This window comes from Orcinus orca, chromosome 3 (genome assembly GCF_937001465.1).
Source record: "Orcinus orca chromosome 3, mOrcOrc1.1, whole genome shotgun sequence".
NCBI lineage: Eukaryota > Metazoa > Chordata > Mammalia > Artiodactyla > Delphinidae > Orcinus > Orcinus orca.
Genome location: NC_064561.1, coordinates 13,267,711 through 13,290,828, shown reverse-complemented (window position 1 = coordinate 13,290,828; position 23,118 = coordinate 13,267,711). Strand labels below are relative to the sequence as shown.

The 23,118-nt window shown below is 47.6% G+C and overlaps 2 protein-coding genes across 2 annotated transcripts; one reads left to right on the top strand and one right to left on the bottom strand.

The window, feature by feature from the left end:
• Positions 1–666: 666 nt before the first annotated feature.
• On the bottom strand, positions 667–6,499 carry CIB3 (calcium and integrin binding family member 3). Its single transcript, XM_004277608.3, has 6 exons — positions 6,412–6,499; positions 6,158–6,192; positions 4,115–4,226; positions 2,971–3,118; positions 1,963–2,158; positions 667–753 (listed from the first exon to the last, which is right to left on the bottom strand). The coding sequence occupies exons 1-6, from the start codon at positions 6,460–6,462 to the stop codon at positions 732–734; spliced, it is 564 nt and encodes a 187-aa protein (XP_004277656.1). The 5' UTR covers positions 6,463–6,499; the 3' UTR covers positions 667–731.
• Positions 6,500–17,439: 10,940 nt separating this feature from the next.
• Positions 17,440–23,064, top strand: FAM32A (family with sequence similarity 32 member A). The gene is made up of 4 exons (XM_004277607.4): positions 17,440–17,595; positions 17,686–17,827; positions 21,542–21,595; positions 21,906–23,064. Exons 1-4 carry the CDS (start codon positions 17,522–17,524, stop codon positions 21,972–21,974), a joined length of 339 nt encoding a protein of 112 aa, XP_004277655.1. The 5' UTR covers positions 17,440–17,521; the 3' UTR covers positions 21,975–23,064.
• The last annotated feature ends 54 nt before the right edge of the window (positions 23,065–23,118 follow it).

Here is a 23,118-nt window from a genome sequence, read left to right as displayed (position 1 = left end):
CTGCAAGATGTAGAGGTCTGGGATGTGCAGTGAAGTGGGCCTAGGTTCAAGTCCACCTCTGCAGATGACTTCAGGTGTGGCCTTGGGCAAGTCACCCCGTTGCCTCTGAACGAAGTGTGAGTTCTCCTCAGCCAGCCCTGCTGGGATGTCACAGGCAGCCAATGTGATGAAAGAATGGCAGGTGTTTCCTGAACTGTAAAGCACTGTGCCAGCCTCAGTGAATAACATTCCCGCCACCACACCCTCTCCAGAGGCCTCCTCTGGCGATTCTAATGAATCAGTGAGGAGGTGAAGCTTTAGTCCCCTTGAGGAATTCGGGGATTGAGGGGGGAAAAGGCAACTTGAGCAGTCGAGGGTTGGGCCTTGGGAGGCCCTGAGCTGGGACAGCATGGGCCTGATCTCCACACCTCACCTCCGCCCACCGAGACCCACAGTGAGGCACTTCCAGCCCTCTCGGTGGAGAGACATCCAGAAGTCACCCCTTTCCTTGTACAGATGGGGAGATTGTGGCCCAGAGAGGGTGCAGCCACACCCAGGATCACATAGTGAGGACAGAGGTTAGATCCTTGGCTGCCTCCCTCTCGTCTGCCAGGTTAAAGTTGGGAAACATGTTTTCGGAGCAGCTGTGACTCAGTGATGTGTGTTTATTCCCAGAGCCCAGGGAGACCAGATTCTACATTGAGATGAGGGGTCGCCCTGCCTTCCTCTGGCCCGGCTCCTCCGCAGTACCCTCAGATGCGGATGTGGAAGGTGCTGGGTGCAAAGAGAAAGGGAGTCTGTCAGCAGGCAGAGGGTACCCTTCCTTCGTCCTTCTCCCCAACACTCCCACCAGGAGTCCCCGAGGCATGCAAGGAGCCACAGTGGGTGGGGGAGAGATAGACCCCCTCAATAAACCCCAGGCCGTGGCCTTCCTGACCCCCACAGGGGTTGAGGGCACATCACTTTGGATCAGAGTGTACGTCCTGGCTCTGCCCCAGACTCTAAGTGCGCGGCTACCCCTTTCTGGGCCTCAGTTTACTCCCCTGTAAAATGGGGATAAGCTGTCCCTCCTTCACTGTGCTGTAATAAGGGCTAAAAAGAGGCCAATGTACAGGGCGGGACAGACAGTAGTTGCTCAATTAGTAGCAAGGGATTCATCCTGGTGTCATTATTCGTGTCTCTGTGGTGGGAGACCATCCTTGCTTATCCAGGGTAGAGGAAGGAGGCCCTCTGGTCCTGAAAGGATACCACCAATGATAACAGCCACAACAGCAACCATAAAGCAGTTATTGAGCACCTACTGTATGCCAGGCACTGCTCTAAATTCTTTGCGTGTACTAGCTCAGAGGTCACTCAACTTTTCTCGGCAAAGGGCCAAATAGTTGATATTTCCAGCTTTGCACAATGACTCAGCACCACCATGTAGCTCAAAAGCAGCCGTAGACACTATGTACACAAACAGGCAGGCTGCGTGCCAATAAAACTAGCAATAGACACGGAAATTTGAATTTCATACGGCTTTCATGTGTCGTGGAGTATGATTATTCTTTTATTTTCTCCCCCAACCATTTAAAAATGTAAAAGCCATTCTTAGCTCACAAAAAACTGGTGGTGGGCCAACCCCTGTATTAACTCATTTAATCCATGCTATCCGCCCTACAGTGGAAGCACTGATTCTCCCCAGGGCTGCCAAGTGCTATGGTACAGTCTGTTCACTACAAAATGTTCAAGCAACTGAGGGCTGAAGTCCAACCATATTCCACTCACCCAAAGAGCTGTGTCCACCCAGAGGAGGTGTTCACAAGGTCTCTAATTATCCCCATTTTAAAGACACAGGGACTGAGGCTAGGGAGGTCGGGAAAGTTCCCCAAGGTCACAAATGAATGAACAGAGGGATTTTCACAAAGGGAGTCTATGAACCCTTTCCATAAGAGCCTCTCTCATACATGGGAACGGATTGTGCAGGGTGGAGAGGAATGTCACCTGAGGAAGTCCGGCGCCCGCAGGATCATGTTCTGGAAGTCTTCCAGGGACAGTCGCCCGTCGTGGTCCCCGTCGGCCTCATCCAGCACCTTCTCACACACCAGGCTCACCTCCTCAGCGCTCAGCTCTCCCCGCGTTAGCTTGGTCACCGTCTGCTCCAGGTCCCACACACAGATGTAGTCATCGTTGTTAAAGTCTGTGCAGCAGAACAGGTGGAGCTGTGGTGGTGAGGGGACACAGGGGCAGGCAGGCTGGGCCAGTCATGGGCACATCTTTTCCCTGTCTTACAGAGGAGGAAACTGAGCCACTGGAGGGAACCCAAGACCCTAGGGTTTTATCTGGATCTTGCTTTGGAATTGGGCAGGGACCTGCTGGGAGGTCATTCATTCACTCAAGTATTTATTGAGCACCTACTATGTGTCAGGTGTGTGATAATTGTTATTCATTCCCTCTTTCAATAAGTATTTATTGAGTGCCTGCTGTGTGCCAGGCACTGTGATAAATTTTCATTCATTCATTCATTCAGCAAGTATTTACTGAGTACCTACTATGTGCCAGGCACAGAGACAGATGGTGAACCAAAAAGACACTGTCACTGCCCTCATGTCTCCTCAGAGAGAAAGTCAATAAGGAGTGAACAGATGAATGAACAAGAAATTAAGCAGCATTGCTCCATGCAAGGAGAGAAATAGGCTGTGGCATGGAGAGTAACTCAGGGGCATGGGTTACTTTTCACCAAAATTTCAAGGTAAGAAGAAGCCAGGGGAAAGGGCACAACAGAGGCAAAGGCCTAGAGGCAGAAAGAGTTTGAGGTGTTGGGGAAACAGCCAGGCCATTGTGGCTGGAATGGAGTCAGTAAACGGATGGGGTGGGGAGGTACCAGGGTGAGGTGAAGGACAGGGCCACGCAGGACCTCGGAGCCCTTGGGGAGACATTTGTGATGGCAGGGCAGCCCCTGGCCCGACCCGGTCTCATTCCCGTTTCCCCACCCCGGGTCCCTGCACACACCATAAATTTTAAAAGCGTAGTAGGCTTTGAGGTCACGGGGAGCCATTTCACTCATCACAGAAAACATGTCCAAGAAGTTGTCCAAGGTCATGTGGCCATCCCCATCCTCGGAGAAGACCTGGGCGATCCTCTGACGGAAAGGGTTGTCCTAGAGACAGGAAGCAGGGAACCAATCCCTGACCAGGACCTTGCGGGGAGGGCTCCACATGGTTTCACTCTCAACACTCACCTTCCTGGGAACCTCCAAGTACCCCTCACCAAGACTGTCTTCCTCCCGTGATCCCTTGAGAAGACTTCAGGCAACTCCAATCTCCACCCCAGTGGTCTGGGTGTCGTTAACCCCATTTCCAGCTTCAGAGGCAGTCACATGACCCGAGTGAGGCCAATCAGGGATTTCCATTCACCTGGCAACCGTGATTGCCTCTGGGATGAGCATATGACTCAAACTTGCCAATCAGAGGCTGCCCTGGGAGAGTTGCTGAAAAGTTGGGGTGGAGGAACCTTATTTCTGCTTGTTGCAGAGCTTATGGGAGGAAATCTGAGGCAGCTGGTGTTTCCATTCACTACCTCAAGAGAACAGGCTTCCTGAGACTGAAGACTCTTCCTGGGAGAAACTGAAAGATGGAGGGAGAGTCCCAAGCATATCCTCAGAGACCCTGGTTCCAGCTGTACGTGATGCTAAGCCTTTCCCTGCATTTTTTGCTCATGTGATCCAACCCATTCTGTCCCTCTTGAATGAAGTTTCTGTCCCCTGTGATAAAATAATCTCTATTCACAGTCCCTCACCCCAAGAGTCCCCTCCAGAGTCACAAACTATGTGTCAAACAACCAGCTGAGAAGAACCCACATTTAATAGCTCCTACTATGAAAAGAAAAACTAATGTTCCCTGAGTACTTGCCATGTCACAGGCCCTGTACTGAGCCCTTTACCTGCATTATCTCATCTTATCTTCCCAACAACCCAGGGTTTAAATCCTGTCTATGTCATGTCCTAGCTGTGTGATTATGAACAAGTGTCTTAACCTCTCTGAACTTCAGTTTCTTCATATGTAAAATGGAAATAATCACAGTACTCACCTCATAGGAATGCAGCAAGGGACATCCCTACTATTTTTTCCCTGCCTGCCCCATGGCCCAGGCATACCTTCAGCTCAGGCATGCTGCCAATGAGCTCGTAAGGAACCTTCACATCAGGGTAGCTGGTATAGTCGAGAGGGACAAGCTGCGGGGCGAGGTCCTGGTAGCGATAGAAGAGCCTGGTGTGGGGACAGAAACAACGAGAAGTTCTGGGAGATGGGTGTGTGTGGCCTTGTCCCTACTCTCTCACTCTTGCAGCTGCTTACTCTACACTGAAAGATGCTGAGTCCCCAAGAGCCATTAGCCGTGGGCCTAAGCCTCACACACACAAAGCCAGACACAGGTGCCTTTATCGCCCTGGGGACAATGCCAAGGTAAAGAGAGGACTCCAGAGCTAGGGAAAACTAGAGTGCAGGAAGCAAGCCAGGGAGGAGGAAATTCTTCCTGGAGGAGGGGGCATTGATGCTGGGTTTTGAAGCATGAGTAGGAGCTTACCAAGCAGATGGGGTCGACAAAGGGAGAGTGTTTAAGGCAAGGTCATTCATTCATTCCCTCTTTCAACAAGTAGTTATTGAGTGCCTACAGTGTGCCAGGCACTGTGATAAATTTTCATTCATTCATTCAACAAGTATTTACTGAGTACCTACTATGTGCCAGGCACAGAGACGGATGGTGAACAAAACAGACACTGTCACTGCCTTTGGGTCTCCTCTGAGAGAAAGTCAATAAGAAGTAAGCAGATGAGAGAACAAAAAATTAAACAGCATTGCTCCACGCTAGGAGAGAAATAGCATTCACATTTAGCATTCAGAGAATCTGAGCCAATCTATGTATCTCTGGACATTATCACATCGTTGGCAAGGCCCCTAAAGGCCCACATCCTCACACTTTCCTTCTCTCCCTTCATCATGGGGGGCAGGGTTCTCTCAATGGGGCGGAGCAAACACAAAAGTCTAATATTCAGGTTTTTCAAAAGGGTAGATGAAAGACATTTTGCAAAACACCAAATGCCATACACACTACCTAGATGGTAGAGCCAGCTCTCCACCCTAATGCCCTCCCCTGGTGACACCATACCATCACTGAAGCATGCTGAGCAGTAGCCTTGTAGAGACCATCCTTCATGAGTCAGAGGTCCCCAAGCTGCTAGGGACTGTCTTTGAGGGGGACAGGAGCCCCTCGGTCACACGATGGCTAGGAACTCGAGGAGGAGATATCTGGAACTTCAGTCCTGGGTTCCTTCAGAGAATAGCCTGGGCTTGGGTTTGGGCTTCTGTGTGGCCTTGAGTAAGTCCCTCTTCCCCTCATCCCCCTTTCCCCTCAGTAGGTCTGTCTGACAAGCGAGAAGCTTGAGGCAGACAAAATGTTAGTCTCCAACTCCTTGGGGCTCTACCCATCTACCCAGGGGCCTGGGGTCAGCCTCCCTTGTCTGAGCCTCAGTTTCCCCATCAGTAATCCAATCGTGATGGCCAGGATGACCTTGCAAGCTGTCCTCACCCAGACAATGGGGCTCACTGGTGAAAGGTGTGTCCATCAATAATGGATGTCCTGTGCCCACACAGTTGGGGCCTTGGCCCCTATCACTCTGCAGCTAAACCCCAGCCAGCTTCAGTTTCACAGCTCCAAGTTCATGGGTCGGGGCCTCTGGATAACAGCTCCATGGGATGAGTGATGATGTAGAATACCCATCTATGCCCGTCTCGCTCACACCAGGGACCTGCAGCAGCCTGGGGCCACCTTCTCACTCTCTAACATTGATGTCAACCCCACAGCCCAGAACTGGCTCTAGACTCTGCCCCTGGCCTCCCAGCCTCTTCACACTGGCCTCAGGGGGATCTTTCTAACATGCTGATCTGCATCTGCCATGCTCACACACTCTCTATGGCTCCCCGCCACCTTTGGGAGAAAGCCCAAGCTTGTCAGCCTAGAGACATGACAACAGGACCAGATGTGACTTCTCAGCCTTCCCGTCTCTGCATCCATCCACCGACCACGCACGCAATCCCCCCATTAGTGCTTTAACCCTTATGAAGCATTGAACGTGGTAAAATTGCAAATCAAGCAACGTATAGCAAGTTTCCACCTCTTCCTCCCTCCTCCCTAGACTGACCTCATGATTTCCTTCCTCGTGAAGAAGGTGCAGTCCTGCGGAGAGAGATGTTGGCTTGACCCAGACCCTGCCTGGGGCGGGGGGCCTCCTTCCTCTCCCACAAGCCCACGTCCATCGCTGCCTGAAGCCACACACAGAGCCTCCCCAGAACGCTTGCTGACTGCACACCCAGGATGAAGAGATGCTGTCCCCATTTCTTGGGCCAGTAAACCAAGGCTGCTAAACCCACCGAGGGCCCGGCCCATCACGCCTACCTGATATGCTTCCAGCTGCTCATGAGTAAAGACTGTTTGCTTGTTGCCCATGATGAAGACCACGGCCAGGACCCTGGAACAAGCTCCCAAAGCCCCCAGACTCCTCGGGGCCACACCGGTCGGCAGGCTGCTGTGTACCAGTGTCTGGGCAAATCTCCCTGCCCTGGTTGTCACCTGCCCACCCTCCACATCACCCCCGGCCTGGGTGAGGCTCAAGTTACAGCCGAGCTCTCTGGGCAACAGCCTGAGTATGTCCACAGCCACCAGAGCAAGGAGAAGGGCTTTGGGAGGTCACAGGGTAGCCCTCAGTGGGGAGAGCACACCTGCCACCACCAGGTGAGACCGAGGGTATGGGGCACCTTGGAGAGATGGGCAGGGTGGTGGAGAGGCTGCCAGCACACCCCAGGTCAAATTCCATCTCTTTACCCACTAGCTGTGTGGCCTTAGGCAAGTCATCTGGCCTCTCTGAGCCTCGTTTGTAAGATGGAAATTATATTAGTACCTACCTCATAGAGTTGTTCTGAAGATCTAATGAGATCATTAATACAACACCCCCAAAAATATTTGACCACTGGATACAGGCAAGCTCTAGGCACATAATGGTAAACAAGCTAGATGAGGTGTGCATTGGGGACGAGGATGAGGCTGATGCTGTGGCTTGAGAAGAGCAATCCAATGTCTAAGTTTGGGTTCAATAACGCCAGAGTTCTTTATTGCAGGACTTGTCAGAGCCTTTAATATGTTAATGTGCACCATACATCCTCAAGGGGTAAATACAATGTAGCAGCTCCCAACCTTATTAAGACTCAGAATCCTCTTGGGCAGAAAATCTGGCAGTTGAAAGTTCCCAGCCTGGCACTCCCTGCCCTTCTCACTCTGGATCTGGCCTCCTCCCACTTTCCTCTCCTGCGCAGCCAGTTTCCAGCCCCATACCCCAGGCCCCCTGAATCACTCTTGAGTCTTCCCCTTCCCTCATTCCCACTCTCCCTGGCCTGGACCATTGCAGTTCCTCCCACAAGTCTCCTCTGGCCCCTGCCTCAGCATCCATACTTTGCTCCAGCGTGTGAAGCCATCCTGTAAAATATGACTATGATCAAGCTTTAAAACCCCCCCTGAGGGCTTCCCTGGTGGCGCAGTGGTTGAGAGTCCGCCTGCCAATGCAGGGGACACGGGTTCGTGTCCCAGTCTGGGAAGATCCCACATGCCGCGGAGCGGCTGGGCCCGTGAGCCATGGCCACTGAGCCTGCGCGTCTGGAGCCTGTGCTCCGCAATGGGAGAGGCCACAACAGTGAGAGGCCCGCATACCGCAAAAAAAAAAAAAAAAAAAAAAAACCCCTGAAGATGATTTTTTTGGGGGAAAAAAACTGACAATACCAAGTGTTGACAAAGACATGGAGCAACTGGAACTCTTATACATTGAGGGTGTGATGCAAAATGGTACAGCCACTATGGAAAATGGGTTGGCAGTTTTTTATAAAGTTAAACATACACTTACACATGACTCAGCAATCCCACTCCTGGGTATTTGTCCAGGGGAAATGAAAACCTATGTGCACACAAAAACCTGTACGTGCCCACGAAATAGAGACAATATTTGCAAATCATGTAACTGGTAAGGGACTAGTCTCCAAGCTATATACAGAACTATTAGAAGTTTACAACAAAAAGACAAATAACCCAAGAAAAAAATGGGCAAGTGTTGGGGGGAGGGAGGGAGGAACAGGTGAAACACAGAGGATTGTTAGGGCAGTGAAACTACTCTGTATGATACTATAATGATGGCTATGCATCGTTATACATTCGTCCAAACCCACAGAATGTACAACATGAAGAGTAAGTTCTAATTAAACTATGGACTCTGGCTGATGATGGGTCAATGTAGGTTCATCACCTGTGACAAATGCGCCACTCTGGTGGAGGATGTTGGTATCTGGGGAGGCTGTGCATGAGTGGGGCAGGAGACGTAAGGGAAAACTCTGAATACCTTCTTCTCAATTTTGCTGTGAACCTAAAACTTCTCTAAAACCAAAGTCTATTAAAACAAAACAAAATGGGTAAAGGATTTGAATAGACATCTCTCCAAAAAAGATATACAAACGGCCAGTAAGCACGTGAAAAGATGCTCGACATCACTAGTAATTAGGTAAATGGAAATCAAAACCACAGTGAGATACCACTTCACACCCACTAGGATGGCTATACTAAAAAAGACAGACAATAACAGGTGTTAGCCAGGATGTGGAGATATTGGAAACATCATACTCTGCTGGTGGGAATGTAAAATGGTGCAGCTGATTTGGGAAACAGTCTGGCAGTTCTTTAAAAAGTTAAACTTATAGGGCTTCCCTGGTGGCGCAGTGGTTGAGAGTCCGCCTGCCGATGCAGGGGACACGGTTCGTGCCCCGGTCCGGGAAGATCCCACATGCCGTGGAGCGGCTGGGCCCGTGAGCCATGGCCGCTGAGCTTGCGCGTCCGGAGCCTGTACTCCGCAACGGGAGAGGCCATAGCAGTGAGAGGCCTGCGTACCGCAAAAAAAAAAAAAAAAAAAAAAAAAGTTAAACTTATAGCTACCATATGACCCAGCAATTTTTATTCCCAGGTGAAGAGAATTGAAAATATATGCCCACGTAAAAACTTGTACATGAAAGAAAAGTAGAAACAACCCAAATGGCCATCAATGGGTGAATGGATAAAGAAATTGCGGTCTATCCATACAATGGAATATTATCCAGTCATACCAAGGAATGATGCACTGATTCATGCTATGACGTGGATGAACCTCAAAACCATTATGCTCAGTGAAAGAAGCCAGACACAAAACGTCACATGTTGTATGATCCCATTTATATGAAATGCCCAGAACAGGCAAATCCACAGAGACAGAAGATAGATACACGGTTGCCAGAGGCTGAGGGAGGGCGAATGGGGAGTGACTTCTAATGGGTATGGGGTTTCTTTTTGAGGTGATGAAAATGTTCTGGAATTGAATAGTGGTGAAGGTTACACAACATTGTGAACGTACTCAATGTGACTGAATTGTGCACTTTAAAGGGTGACTTTTATGGTATGTGAATTGTATTTCAGCTTAAAAATTTTTTTGTACATAAATTTTTATAGCAGCCTTATTCATAACCTTCAAAAACGGGAAACAACACAAATGTCCTTCGCCTGGGGAATGGATAAACAAACTGTGGTTTGTCCATATGATAGAATACTACTTAGCCATAAAAAAGAATGAACTATTGATATGCACAATGTGAATGGATCTCAAATGCATTACGCTTTAGTGAAAGAAGCCTCACTTCTTTCAAGTGAGTCAAGAAGACATCTACTAGATGATTTCATCCACTTATGTGACATTCTCAAAAAGACAATACTATAGGAACAGAAAATATATTAATGGTTGCCAGGGGCTGGGAGGTGGGAGGAGGAACAAGGGAATTTGGGGGGTGATGGAACTGTTCTATATCTTGATTGTAGTGTTGGTGACATGGCTGTATTCATTTGTGAAAACTCATAGTACTGCACACAAAAAGGGTGAATTTTATTGCTTGTCAATACATTTTTTAAATGAAGACAATAACAAAACTAATTTTTAAAGACCTCCTTGTTCCCCATTGCCTCCTGGTTGAAGTCCAAATTCCTATGCCTGACCCCATCAAACACTTTGTGATTTGGTTATGTAACTCCCCCCCAATTAATTAATGTTCAATTAATGATTGAACATGTACTGTGTGCCAGGTGCTGTCCTAGGTCCTGGTAATACATTTGTGGAAAAAAATGAGTTCCTGATCTCATGGATCTCACATTCCAGTGAGCAAGCAACCAAATAAACACATAATTAGTCAGGAGGGCTAAGTTCTAAGAAGAAAAATAAAACAGGGCAGAGATAGATAGAGATGAGGGTGAGCTATGTAGATTAGGAAGGGAAGGCACCTCTGTTGGGGTGACATATGAGTAGTGACTGGAAGGAAGTGAGTGGGAAGTAAGCTGTGTGGGAAGAGAGTCCTTGGCAGTGGGAACAGCAAGTGCAAAGGCCCTGAGGCTGGAGCAAGCATCACACAGTTGAGAGAGAGCAAGCCAGCCAGTGCTGTATGTAGGGGCTCAGCAAGCACTAACTATGATTAAGTTAATTAATAACTGTTAATTAAGCTGCTGCTCATGTCTGCCATTAGAGGCTGCTTCTCTGATACACCAGCTCCAGTGATGGAATTTTTTTCTTTTTTGCATTTCCAAGAAATCAGTTTTCATGGTATAAATAAATTAATTTTATCTTGGCATAGATCAATTTCAGCTATATTATGTTAAACTATACGCAACAATACCTTATAGTATATCCTGGACTTCAACCATGAGGCAATGGGGAACAAGGAGGTCTTTTTAAATCCCCTTATAATATAGGCTATAGGACTTCCCTGGTTGCACAGTGGTTAAGAATCTGCCTGCCTATGCAGGGGACACAGGTTCGATCCCTGGCCTGGGAAGATACCACAGGCCACGGAGCAACAAAGCCTATGCGCCACAACTGCTGACCCTGTGCTCTAGAGCCTGCGAGCCACAACTACTGAGCCCGTGTGCTGTAACTACTGAAGACTGTGTGCCTAGAGCCTGTGCTCCGCAACAAGAGAAGCCATTGCCATGAGAAACCTGCGCACTGCAAGAAAAGTAGCCCTCGCTCTCCGCAACTAGAGAAAGCCCACGTGCAGCAAAGAAGGCCCAACACAGCCAAAAAAAAAAAATAATAATATAGGCTGTAGAACTCAGAATCATAATAACAACACTGCATGTCACTAATCACCAGGGAAATGCAAATCAAAACCACAATGAGATATCACTTCACATCTGCAAAAACAAAACAAAACAAAAACACACAAAAAACAAGTGTTGGCAGTGACGTGGAGAAATTGGAACCCTTGCACACTGTGGGTGGGAATGCAAAATGGTGCAGCCTCTGTGGAAAACAGTATGGATGTTCCTCAAAAATTAAAAATAGAACTACCATATGATCCAGCAATCCCACTTCTGGGTATAAATCTAAAAGAATGTAAATCAGGACTTTGAAGAGATGTTAGAATTCTTATGTCCACTGTAGCACTGTTCACAGTACCCACAATATGGAAACAGCCTGAAAGTCCATCGATGAATGAATGGATAAAGATGTGGTATATATATAAACAGTGCAATATTATTCAACCTGTAAAAAGAAGGAAATTCTGCAATATGTGACAACATGGTTGAACTTTGAGGATGTTTGCTAAGTGAAATAAACCGGTCACAGAAAGACAAACACTGCATGATTCCACTTATATGAGATATCTAAAATAAATTCTTGGAAGCAGAGAGTAGAAAAGGTTGGCAGGGACTTGAGGGAGGAAATGAGACGTACTAATCAATAGGCATAATATTTCAATCATGCAAGATGAATAAGCTCCAGAGATTTGCTGGACAACATTGTATCTCTAGCCAACAATAATGTAGTATGCACTTTGTTAAGAGGGTAGATCTCAAGTTAAGTGTTCTTACCACAATAAATAAAATAAAATAAAATAAAATAAAATACATTCAACTACCATACAACCCGGCACTTGCACTCATGGGCAACCCCCAGAGAAATGAAAACTTATATTCACACAAAAACCTATAATGGCTATTTTATTCATAATAGCCCAAAACAGGAAACACCTCATTTGCCCTTCTTCACTGTAATTGAACCAAACTTGGGTCTGCTTGCCTGCATGCAGCAAATCCAATCTACTGACACCAGGTCTTGCTGAAGGAAAGTTCAGTGTTTTTTGCAAGGTGCCCAATGCAGGGCCAAACAAGAAGAATGGGCAGCTCATGCTCAAAAGACCTGAACTCCCGGATGGCTTTCAGGGAAGTGTTTTTAAAGGCAAGGTGAGGCAGAGGGTCATAGGGTGCGGGATCACCTCGTGTATGTCCTTTTGATTGGTTGGTGGTGAGGTAGCAGGGCAGTGTTTGGGGAATCTCAATCATCAACCTTCTGGTTCCAACCGGTCTGGGGTCTACATGCTGGTGGTCAGCATGCAGTTAACGTCTTCCATCTGGTAGGGGTTTTAGTATCTGCAAAACAACTCAAGGATATGGCTCAGAATATTATCTATAGACCTTGAGGAGGAACCAAAGGTCCCTTACTTTGTTTAATGGCTAAACTATTATTATTTTGTCTCACTTGACTGTTTTCTTTTGTTTCTGCACCTTCTCACTTCTCTGATTAAGTTTGCTCTTTGGAACTTGGGGAAGGCGTAGGAGGCTAAAGCTTGTCTACAAACAAGAGGTGGAGGACGTGGGGTGTGTCCCCAGGAAGGCCCTGCAGGGTCCTGCTCAGTTTCATCATCACATCATACCAGGAGCTATACCATGTCACCAACAACATTGGCTTTGATCACTTGGAAGGCGATATGTCTCATGTTTTCCCACCATACCCTATGTTTTTTCCCTTTCCATACCCTATTCTTTGGAAACAGTGTGGATTGTCTTACAGAAATGCTCCTTACAGGAGTCCTTGATGGCCCAGAGGGAGATGTCATGTGATAAAGCACAGGCATTGACAACCTAGAGTTGGAAAGTGATTTTGAAGAGTATACTCTGAATATGAAGACATTTAGGAAGCCTTAACTGATTCACTGGTTTTCTTTGTATGTATACACAGCAGTAGCATATAATGAAAATCTCAAGACTCTTCAAAAGGATATAAAATAAACATTGTAAGGGATCAAAAGCATTGTGTCATAGTTCACTTGTCACATTTTCCCTCTTAGAACACAAATTATCAGTGGGGGTAATACTGCCCCCAAGGGGGTGAAAATTGGTTTGCGGGGAGGAGGTAACAAAAAAAATCTTAGATATTTCAGTGGTTTGTGGCCCTCCAAAGCTTAACCCTCCCTGGCAAAATCTTATTCATCAGCATTTAACTTCTCTAATTAAATTAAATTAAAATGGTCTCTTTAGGTGGGAATAAGGGGGGGAAAATGGTTGAAAAACACTTTCTTAAGGTTTATAAAACAGTGATGGATCTAATTTGAGCAGATAGCCTCATAGTGGTTGACAAAAACAAGGATCAAACAGTACTCAGTGTGTGTTGGATTATGCCTGTGCCTCAGTTTCCCGACCTATAAAATCAGGATGGTTTACATAATAGGGTGGCTGTGAGAGTAAATTAGATGATCTCCATATGAGTCCATATAAAGTATTAGCTGTTATTGTTATCATCATCATCACTCCCATTTTATAAAAGAGGAAAGAGAAGCTCAGAAAGGTCAGACCACTTGCTCCAGGGCACACAGCCTTGGAAGTGCCAAAAAGGAGCTCCAAGGCTGCTGGGTTGGCTTGGGGAAGACAGATGTCCACACCCGAATCTTTCCTGTCCCTCCCTGCGGAGTTGATTCTGTCGTGGACAGCCCCACAAGTAAGCTGGCGCCACTTGGTCGCCCCCATTCACTGGCACAGGGAAGCCCCTTCTTTCTTTTTCTTTTTTTAAAATTTGTATTGGGGTACAGTTGATTTACAATGTCATGTTAGTTTCAGGAGTACAACAAAGTGAATCTGTTATATATATATTTACATCCACTCCTTTCTTGGCGATCTCATCAATTCCGGTTCGCCAAAGGTTGAGCCTATGGCTGGAGAATTGGGCAGTGGTTTGCTGCCCCCTGCAGGTAGAATGGGAAAAGGCAGGCATCGTGCACTCCTTTGTCGACCCCCTCTAGATTTGGGGGCGCTTGCTTCTCTCTTCTTTTTTCTCCTCCACCCCCATAATGCCCTCCAAAAAATGTCCCTGGCACAATTTGGGCGACAGCAGTCCAAATTTAAATGCACAAATGCACATACTCTTGGACTCAGCAATTCCACTGCTACAGATTCAGGCCACTTGCAAAAGTCAGATAAGATTTGTGGGCACCTAGGTGGTCATTGGTTGGGGAGGGCTTCACTCATCCACAGGACATCCAGCTTTGAGGAAGGTGGGGTGGAAGTGTACCTGCTGTCTTGTAAAGAGCTTCAAGACATTTTGATAAGTGAAAAGCTGAAGGCAGAAATAAAAGAACATCGCAAAGATATATATATATATATATATATATATATATATATGTTGGCATATACACATTTTGGGCTGCAAAGAATCAAAATGAACTTGTTAATCGCTTTGGAAGGAGGTGGGAAGGGAAGCTTCTACTTTTTTGCTTTCCTTTTTCTTTCTTTCTTTTAACCATTTTTTTTACTGTGTGGTTTTCTTACACAGAACATGTGGATTTATACATATATCTTAATGTCAGCAAAGGATTATGGGAGATTTGGGGCTTCTTCCCTGTTTCTCTCAGTGTTAAAATCCCAATGATAAAATTTTTAACTCAATACATGAAAGCCGTCACAGTATTCTCATGGGGCAAGGGTCAGTGACAAAGCAAGTATAGAATAAGATCCCATTTTTATTTTTTAAAATTATAAATAATAATAGACTGAAATAGAAATCAAAACACTAACAGATTTTTTTTTTCTGGATGGGAGCGATTTCTACTGTCTTCTTTGGGTTTCTCTGTATTTTTTTCTATTACGTATTCCACAATTAATGTTTGTATATCTTTTGTAATCTGAAAAAAAATAGATACCCAGCATTGTGAATGCATTTAATGTTGATGAGTTGTACAATTTAAAGTGGTTACAGTTGTAAGTTTTATGTTTTATGATACTTACCTGGTTGGTTATTGCAAGGTTACTTTTCTTTAGGGGATGGTAGGAGTCTATCAGGCAGATGACCTAACTAGTGCTAACCAGGCAATTCCTGATTGACTACTTTGAGATTCCATTTCTGGAAAAGCCAAAACTGTAATTAAGTCTCAGTTTGGTGATGTGGCACTTAGTATAAGTGACTCCATTTGAGGTCTTTCCATTTATTGATTTGAGGCTTATTTACTACATAAAGTGAGTTTCCTCTATGTCACATGAAAAAATGAGAGGAGAGCCATGGGGCTGACAGCATTTTCATCCAGGGCAGAGGAAGATGATCCACATTGAAAAATATAATGTTTAAAAGAATGGAAGGGAACAAAGATAGAACTGTGTTTTGGTTATGACAATAGTTCTGCTTATTCAACAAACAAATTACTTGTGATATCAGGGAATTAAAAGCCCAACTCACTGGAGTCCCAAGTGTTATGACACTATTAGATCAGGTTTTTTGGTACACCTTCTGCAACTATTTTCTCTTAACACAGCCTCAAAGCCAGAGTGGCTGAGAATCAACATTTTATTCTGAGGAAAACCAAATCTTGCTACAATTCTACCTCAAGAAGCAAAGGCATCTGGAGTGAGCCCAAGAGAAATGAGAAATATGTCCATACAAAGATATATACTATGTTCACAGAAGCTCTGTTCATTATAGCCACAAACTGGAAACAACCCAGATATCTATCCACAGGTGAGTGGATAAGCAAGTTGAATACATTTATATATAATTGCGTTACCGAACCAAACTTGGGTCGCTTGCTTGTGTGCAGTAAAGCCAACCTACTGACACTGGATTGTGGTGAAGGAAAGTGTAGCGTTTATTGCAGGGCGCCAAGCAAGGAGTCCAGGTGGCTAGTGCTTAAAAGGCCTGAACTCCCTGAAGGCTTTCAGGGAAAGATTTTTAATGACAGTGTGAGGAAGGGGGATTGTGGGGTATGTGATCAGCTCATGGACCTTCTTCTGATTGGTTGGTCAGGAGGCAATTGGGAGTCAACATCATCAATCTTCTGGTTCCAACAGGTCTGGGATCTATGTGCTTGTGGTCAGCATACAGTTAACTTCTTCTACCTGGTGGGGAAACCCTCAAAGGGTATGGCTCAGAATATTATCTGTAGCCCTTGAGGAGGAACTGAATGTCCTTGACTTTGGTTTTGTTTTTTAAGTATTTATTTATTTTGGCTATGCTGGGTCTTAGTAGCGGCATGCGGACTCTTAGTTGCGGCATGCATGCAGGATCTAGTTCCCCAACCACGGATCGAATCCAGGTTCCCTGCATTGGGAGCGCAGAGTCTTAGCCACTGGACCACCAGGCAAGTCCCCTTGACTTTATTTAATGGCTGAACTATTATTACTTTGTCTTCCTTTCTTTCTCCATTGTCTCACTTCTCTGATTAAATTTACACTTTGGAACTTGGGGACAGCCTAGGAGGCTAAAGCTCTTCTACAAACGAGAGGCAGGCAGAAGACATGGTGGGTGAGTGGGTGGGGGAGGGTGTGTTCCAGGAAGGGTCCTACTCAGTTACAATGGAATAACACTTACCAATAAAAATGCAGTACTGTTATACCCAACAACAGGAAGAATCTCAAACACACTATGCCCAGTGCAAGTACTCTAACTCAAGAGAACACATGGTTTATGATTCCACCTATATGAAACTTTAAAAAAAGACCATTATGACCTATAGTGAGAGAAAACAAATTTGGAGTTACCTGGGGAAAGGGATGGAAGAATTAACTGTAAAGAGGAACAAAGGAATTTGGGGGTGAAGGAATGTTCTTTATCTTGATTCTGAAGGTGATTACATAGGTGTATAAATGTGACTACACTCGTGGAAGGCTACAATTTAAATGGGTGCATTTTACTGTTTATAAATTGTACCTCAATGAAATCGATTTTTATTTTAAATACACGAACATATATTTCACATACTACCGTCATTTACCAAAAGCTGAAAAACTAAGGAGTACTTATTAGGCTTACAAAATTAGGTTATCTATTGAACCCTCAAAATATGGCAATAAAGGAGAACAGAACATTCAAATAACACTCAATAAAAACACTCAATAAAACGCTGGGTTTTAGGAAACCGGTGCTTTGTCAAAAAGGCTTCCCAGATCTAGGTGCCCAAGGCGGGGGAAATTGGAAGTGGGCGCCAAAGCCGGAAGTGTGGCAGGAAACAGGATGCAGAAGCTGGGGGACGCGCTTGACTCTCCAAGTCCCGCCCTGAACCCGGAAGTGTGGCCCACGTCCAGGTGCAAGTACGCATGCGCACAGCCTAGATCGGCCAATCAAAAGGAAGGAAGGCGGGCGTTCGGGTGAAAATCGGGAAGTGTGGCCTTTTTACGTTCCGGGCGTTAGCCGAGCGCCATGGAGGCCTACGAGCAGGTCCAGAAGGCGCCCCTGAAGCTGAAAGGCGTGGCAGAGCTCGGAGTGACTAAGCGGTGAGTCCCGAGAGGCTGTCCCTTTGAGCATCTTCCTGAGACCCCGGAGCGTAGCCCTCTGACCCGCCGTTACCCCGTCTCCCCTCCCAGGAAGAAGAAAAAGAAGGACAAAGACAAGGCGAAACTGCTGGAAGCGATGGGAACAAGCAAAAAGAACGAGGAGGAGAAGCGGCGCGGCCTGGACAAGCGGACACCGGCCCAGGCGGCCTTCGAGAAGATGCAGGAGAAGCGGGTAAGGCGGGTGGGAAGCCTAGGGATGTCCCGCATCGATGGCCTGGGTCTCCTGGGGTGGATTCAGAGGCAGGACCCGGAGACCCGTAACCGGGGTCCACCCCAGAACGCTCCGGGGAGGGCAAGCGGTCAGTGAGGACCTTAATTCCGGGGAGAAGATGCTGCGTGAGTAAGAGAGTAAGAGTCCACGGTGGGGGAGCTCCGAGGACAAGAAGGTATTCTGGCCGGATTGGACTGCAGAGGGGAGAGCTAGAGACCCGGCTTTGGATTCCAGCGCTGTCGCTCGTTTGACCCGTAACACTGGTCAGTGACTCACCTCCTGATGCCTCAGTTTCCACATATGTAGGGGTCAGGATCATGCTTTCTCCTAAGAGGGATGGGAACTTTGGATGAGGTAACGCGGGCAAATGGCACTCAGTCTGGCATAAAGTCAGTGCTCAATGGATATTAGCTGTTGACATTAAATGGGCATACTCACCGCTGTAGGTCACCACGAAGTGTTCCCATGACGACTTTGGCGGCTTCAAATACGTTGTATGTTCAGGCTCTGGAAAATGATTTCTCTTAATATAAAATACTTAATAAATTTGGGTGGCGAAGGGTAGGAGAGGTCAGCGTAGGATAGATACGTTCAGCCCATTATGTTTGGGGGGAATAATCAGTCTAGGTCAGTGGTTCTCAACTGGGGGCCATTTTGTCCCCCACCTCCACCCCCAAGAAGACATTTGGCCATGTTTAGGGACATTTTTGTTTGTTACAGCTTGGGTGGGGCGGGGGTGGGCAGGGATGCTGCTCAACGTCCTGAAGGGCTTGAGACAATGTCCCCCAGAGCAAAGATTGATCTGGCCCAACATATCAGTAGTGCCCAGGCTGAGAAACGCTAATGGTGGTCTTGGTGATTTGGTCCAGTAACGTCAGGAAAAAGTTAACTCGTTACTCCCAGGCCTAATTGAGTCATAGGAGAGAAAAAGGAGAGAGAGAGAGAGACACTGGCTTTGACACGACAGACCTGCGTCCCATTCTGTCTCTACCACTGTTGGTGGTGTAACTCCGGACAAGTTGGCTCACCTCCCACACCTTAATTTCTTCATCTGTAAAGTGGGACTCAAGTCCCAACCTCATAGGTGGTGAGGATTTAACAAGTGTATGCACTCAAGCCCGTTCCTTAAGGTTATAGTCAGAGGCAGGGCTGGGATTTTACTGCTGGAGTTGGGGTGGAGAGGGGGAGAGGCTCATGCAACCATCAGAGTGACTAATAATGGCCCCTCAGGGTAGGGCAGCAATAGTGGAGGTGATGGAATGTATCAGATTTGGGATAGGTTTTGAAGGAAGAACAGCCAGATTAGCTGATGGGCTGGGTGTGGGCTGGGAAAAAGGAACCAAGGATGACCAAGATTTTTGGTGGGAGAAGCTGGGTGAATGAAGGTGCTGTTTTACTGAAACAGGAAGGACTGTAAGTAAAGCAGGTTTCTAAAGTGGGGGATCAAGATCTTCGTTTTAAAAGTTAAATTTGAGGTGCCTGTTAGAAACCCAAGTGGAGAATTCTCATGGACAGTTCGATACCTGAATCTGCAGTTTAGAGGAAAGGTCTGGGCCCAGATCAACATTGGGGAATTGCTCTGGGGACTGCATGAGATCCTTTGAGGAAGGATAGTGACAGAGGAGGTCTAGGATCTGACCCCTGGTGATCAGAGGGTGGCAGAAAAGAAATTGCAAAGGAGCACAGGACGGAGGGATACCAGGAGAGAGTGTGTCCTTAGGAGCCAAGTGGAGAAAGTGTTTCAGGAAGGAAGACGTGATCAACTGTGTCATATGCTGGCAGGAGGTCTAGGCGGGTGAGCACTCAGAGCCCTTAGCTGGCATTTGGTATGAGAAGGAGGAAAGGCTGATTAGAGTGGATCCAAGTGGGGGCAGGGAAAGGCAGAGATGGAGACAAGGATTAGAAATTAATCTTGGGAGATTTGCTGTCAAAGGGAATGGAGAAATGGGCCTCTAGCTGGAGGGTAGAAGGTCAAGGTGAAGTTTTCGTTGTTGGCAATGAATGCCAGAAATCCTCCTGAGGGTTTGGTTTGACCCAGCGGAGGGAGAGAGGGGGGCAGGAAGAGAGAGAGAGAAAGAGAGGGGAAGAGAGGGAGGTACATGAGATGGATGAGAGAGAAGGGAGCAGGTGTGGACAAAGCGAGGTACAGCTGGGAAATGCAGATTCCCTTGTGGAAGAGTGTTGGATTGAGCACAGTGGGCTTTATAGGCTGGACAGCTGGAAGGAAGGCTCCAGCCTGGTGGAGAGGATCAGAGCTTGGCATTTCCAGCCCCATCACCCACTGTGCACTCTGGTCCTCATTTTCTCTTGTCTGAAGTGGGGTTTACAACAGCACCCATGACGCCCTCTGAACTTGGTGCGTGGAGTGAGAAGAGGGAGGGCAGAGCCCCCCAAAGTGCCTGGCATTGGTGACAGCTGCTCAAGTCAGTGTGGCCTCTTGTGAGGAGACACGGGCCTCACGTGGGCTCACAGCAGCAGGAAGGGGCAGGGATGGACAAGGCAGATACTTCAGAGGGAGAGGGAGTGTCAGCCAGGTGGGAGCTGACTGGACATAGAGGGAGATGAAGAGGCAGCAAAGGAAAGAGGAGGGAAAGGGAGGGGCAGCCAGGGGGCAGTCTACAGTATATCTCATGCTTTTGTGGGTTGCCTGGGCTTAGCTGGCTGGTTCTTCTGCTGGCCTCCCTTGGAACCTGGTGCAGTCAGATGGCAGCTGGGGCTGGAGGCCCATCTGGGCTGGAAATCCAAGATGGCTTCCCCATCACGTGTCTGGTGCCTCATTGCTCCTCTATGGCCTCCCTCCCCACATGTCATCTCATTCTCCAGGTCCTTTCTTTGCAGCAAGGTCATCAGACTTCCCGAATGGTGGCTAGCTTCCAAGAACACAAGGCAAAACCTGCTAGGTCTCCTTACAGCTTCAGCCCAGCACTGGCACTGCATTCTGTTAAGTAAACCGTGTCACAGGACCAACCCAGAGTCAGTGCGACAGAGGACTGCACCAGGGCACCAGTACCAGGCAGCTCGGTTCATGGGGGGGCGGGGGTGGGCACCAAAGTGAGTCGGCCACAGTCACCCAGCTAGTAAGTGTGGAGCCAGGTGCGGCCCCAGGTCTGCGTGGCTCTGCATCCCATGCTCTCACCTCATGCCAGGTATAATTGGTGTTAAGCATGAGGGTAGGTCGTGGTGGTACAGGGTGCATGTTCCAGCATCATACTTGTCAAGGCCATCTGGGTCTTGTAACCCTCTTGGCTCTGTGTCCTGTCACTCAAGCACCTACTCTGTGTCAGGCTCTTTACCTTCCTCATTTATCATCCTTCCTCAGACCCCTTCTGAGGCTTTCTTTTTCTGCAAACTGGGAATGCAGTCAGTTGCCCAAGGATGCAGGAAGCACATGTACAGCTCCCAGCGGAGTCTCTCTCCTTAAGTCAGTGCTAGGACATTTCCCACAATTCAGACCAAAGGGCAGCTGATGTGAGTTCCCACCGGGGTGTGTTATGGTCAGGCATCCCAGCTGGACCCACCTGAGTGGAGTTGAGGGAGGGGCGAGGTGTTCACCCTGAGACCTCCAGCCATTCTAAGTGTGAGAGCCAGGCTGGCTGGGGGCTCTCATCTTCCATCGTGTGCTGGCCTGGGCTGCATCAGGCATGTGACTCACCTCCATTTCTCTCCTCTCTTCAGCAAATGGAAAGGATCCTGAAGAAAGCATCCAAAACCCACAAGCAGAGAGTAGAGGTAAGTCATGTGCTGGTGGGGGAGACTGAGCCATGTAGGGACCAGGCTGGGCCCAGAGGCTAGGAGCCTGGTAGAGGAGCCATTGGAGTGTTGGTGGGGGTGGGGGGGGGTGCTTTACCCAACCTCCCCAGGGTCATATAAGGGCAAGGCCAGGGTTCAGGCATCTATAATGCCTGGCAGGGTGGCTTTGAGAGGAAGGGGCTCACTGAGGAGAGACAGGATGTGGAGAAGTGGGAGTGGGCAGTGCTGCATATCCCTAGTGCCCTGCTTGGGTCTGTGCTGACATGGGCTTTCTCCTCGGCTTTTCCAGGACTTCAACAGACACCTGGACACACTCACAGAGCACTATGACATTCCCAAAGTCAGCTGGACAAAGTAGCCTCCGCTCCTGGGGTATGGAGTGGCATCAAGGAGAAGCAGAAGGCAAAGTTGGGGTTATATTTGGCGCCTTTGGTATTTTCTAGAAACATTCTTTTACACACATCCTTGCATCATCTGCTGAGACAGTGCTTTTCAAAGCTGTATGTCCTCATTCTGGAACTTGATTAAAATAAGACCGTCCTTTTACTCTATTTTGATTTCTCAGTAGCACATAGAAGAGAAACATTTTTAGTTTGGAAAGTGTATCCAGAGATTAAGGTTATTTCTGTGTAAGTGCCATGGAAAAGTGGTTTTACCCCCGAGTTGTATCTGACTCTTTGACAGCCAGCCAGCTGGCTTTGCCTGGATGAAACCGACTCCAGAGGACAAGGAGCTAATGCCAGCATGGCCTGCAGCATGTACACCCCTGTAGGGCCCTGCACAGGCTGCCCTTCCAAGCTCCCTCTAGATTGGGGCTTATGCTCTCCCATCCAGGGGTTGGGGAAGCCACTTGCAGCTATGGTCTTCAGTCTGCCCCCTCAGCCTTCTGGCCAGTGAGACAGCACAGCCTGGGAAACAGAACAACCACCTAAGGCAAGGATGGAACGTACACCTTGTCCCTTTCTAAACCTGTGGCCAGCATGTAGCCTCTTCTCCCCATATCCCCATTCCAGACGTGTCTAGTGGGTGTTGCCGTGGCAGGCATTGCCAGTCAGGCACAGCATTCTTTGTGATGGAACCCAGACACAGCCTGCCATCGTACCCTCAACCCTGGGCTCCAAGCAGCCCCCCGTATTTGTTCAGAGTTGGCACATAACATGTTTGGCGTTACTGGCCTAAGGACACCTCGAGGGTGATGGGACCGAGGCAGACCCCCAGCACAGACAGACGTGAGTGTAGTCAAAAGGAAGGACTCAGGTTCCCGTGCTGGAGAGCCAGGATCTTTGAAGGCCTCTGTATACCCACCAGATAAGGATCAGATTGCATATGCTGTTGGGAAAAAATGTGTTGACATAGATGCGGAGAGAATAAGAAAGGCAGAAAACAAAACCATGTGTTGGGTTTGGGACTGTCATATGTGAAATGCAGAATAAAACAAAAAAAAGTTATTAACTGTGAGTCTGAGTATCATAATTACAGGCTGTTTGACTACCACTAGAAAC

Bases quoted from the DNA above. Each gene is read 5' to 3' on its own strand.
- CIB3 (XM_004277608.3), bottom strand. From the start codon at position 6,462: ATGGGCAACAAGCAAACAGTCTTTACTCATGAGCAGCTGGAAGCATAT. The intron at 6,193-6,411 runs GTAGGCGTGATG...CTCTCTCCGCAG, and splicing joins AGCAGCTGGAAGCATATCAG to GACTGCACCTTCTTCACGAG. The intron at 4,227-6,157 runs GTCAGTCTAGGG...TCCCCACACCAG, and splicing joins ACGAGGAAGGAAATCATGAG to GCTCTTCTATCGCTACCAGG.
- FAM32A (XM_004277607.4), top strand. From the start codon at position 17,522: ATGGAGGCCTACGAGCAGGTCCAGAAGGCGCCCCTGAAGCTGAAAGGC. The intron at 17,596-17,685 runs GTGAGTCCCGAG...CTCCCCTCCCAG, and splicing joins GAGCTCGGAGTGACTAAGCG to GAAGAAGAAAAAGAAGGACA. The intron at 21,596-21,905 runs GTAAGTCATGTG...CGGCTTTTCCAG, and splicing joins CCCACAAGCAGAGAGTAGAG to GACTTCAACAGACACCTGGA.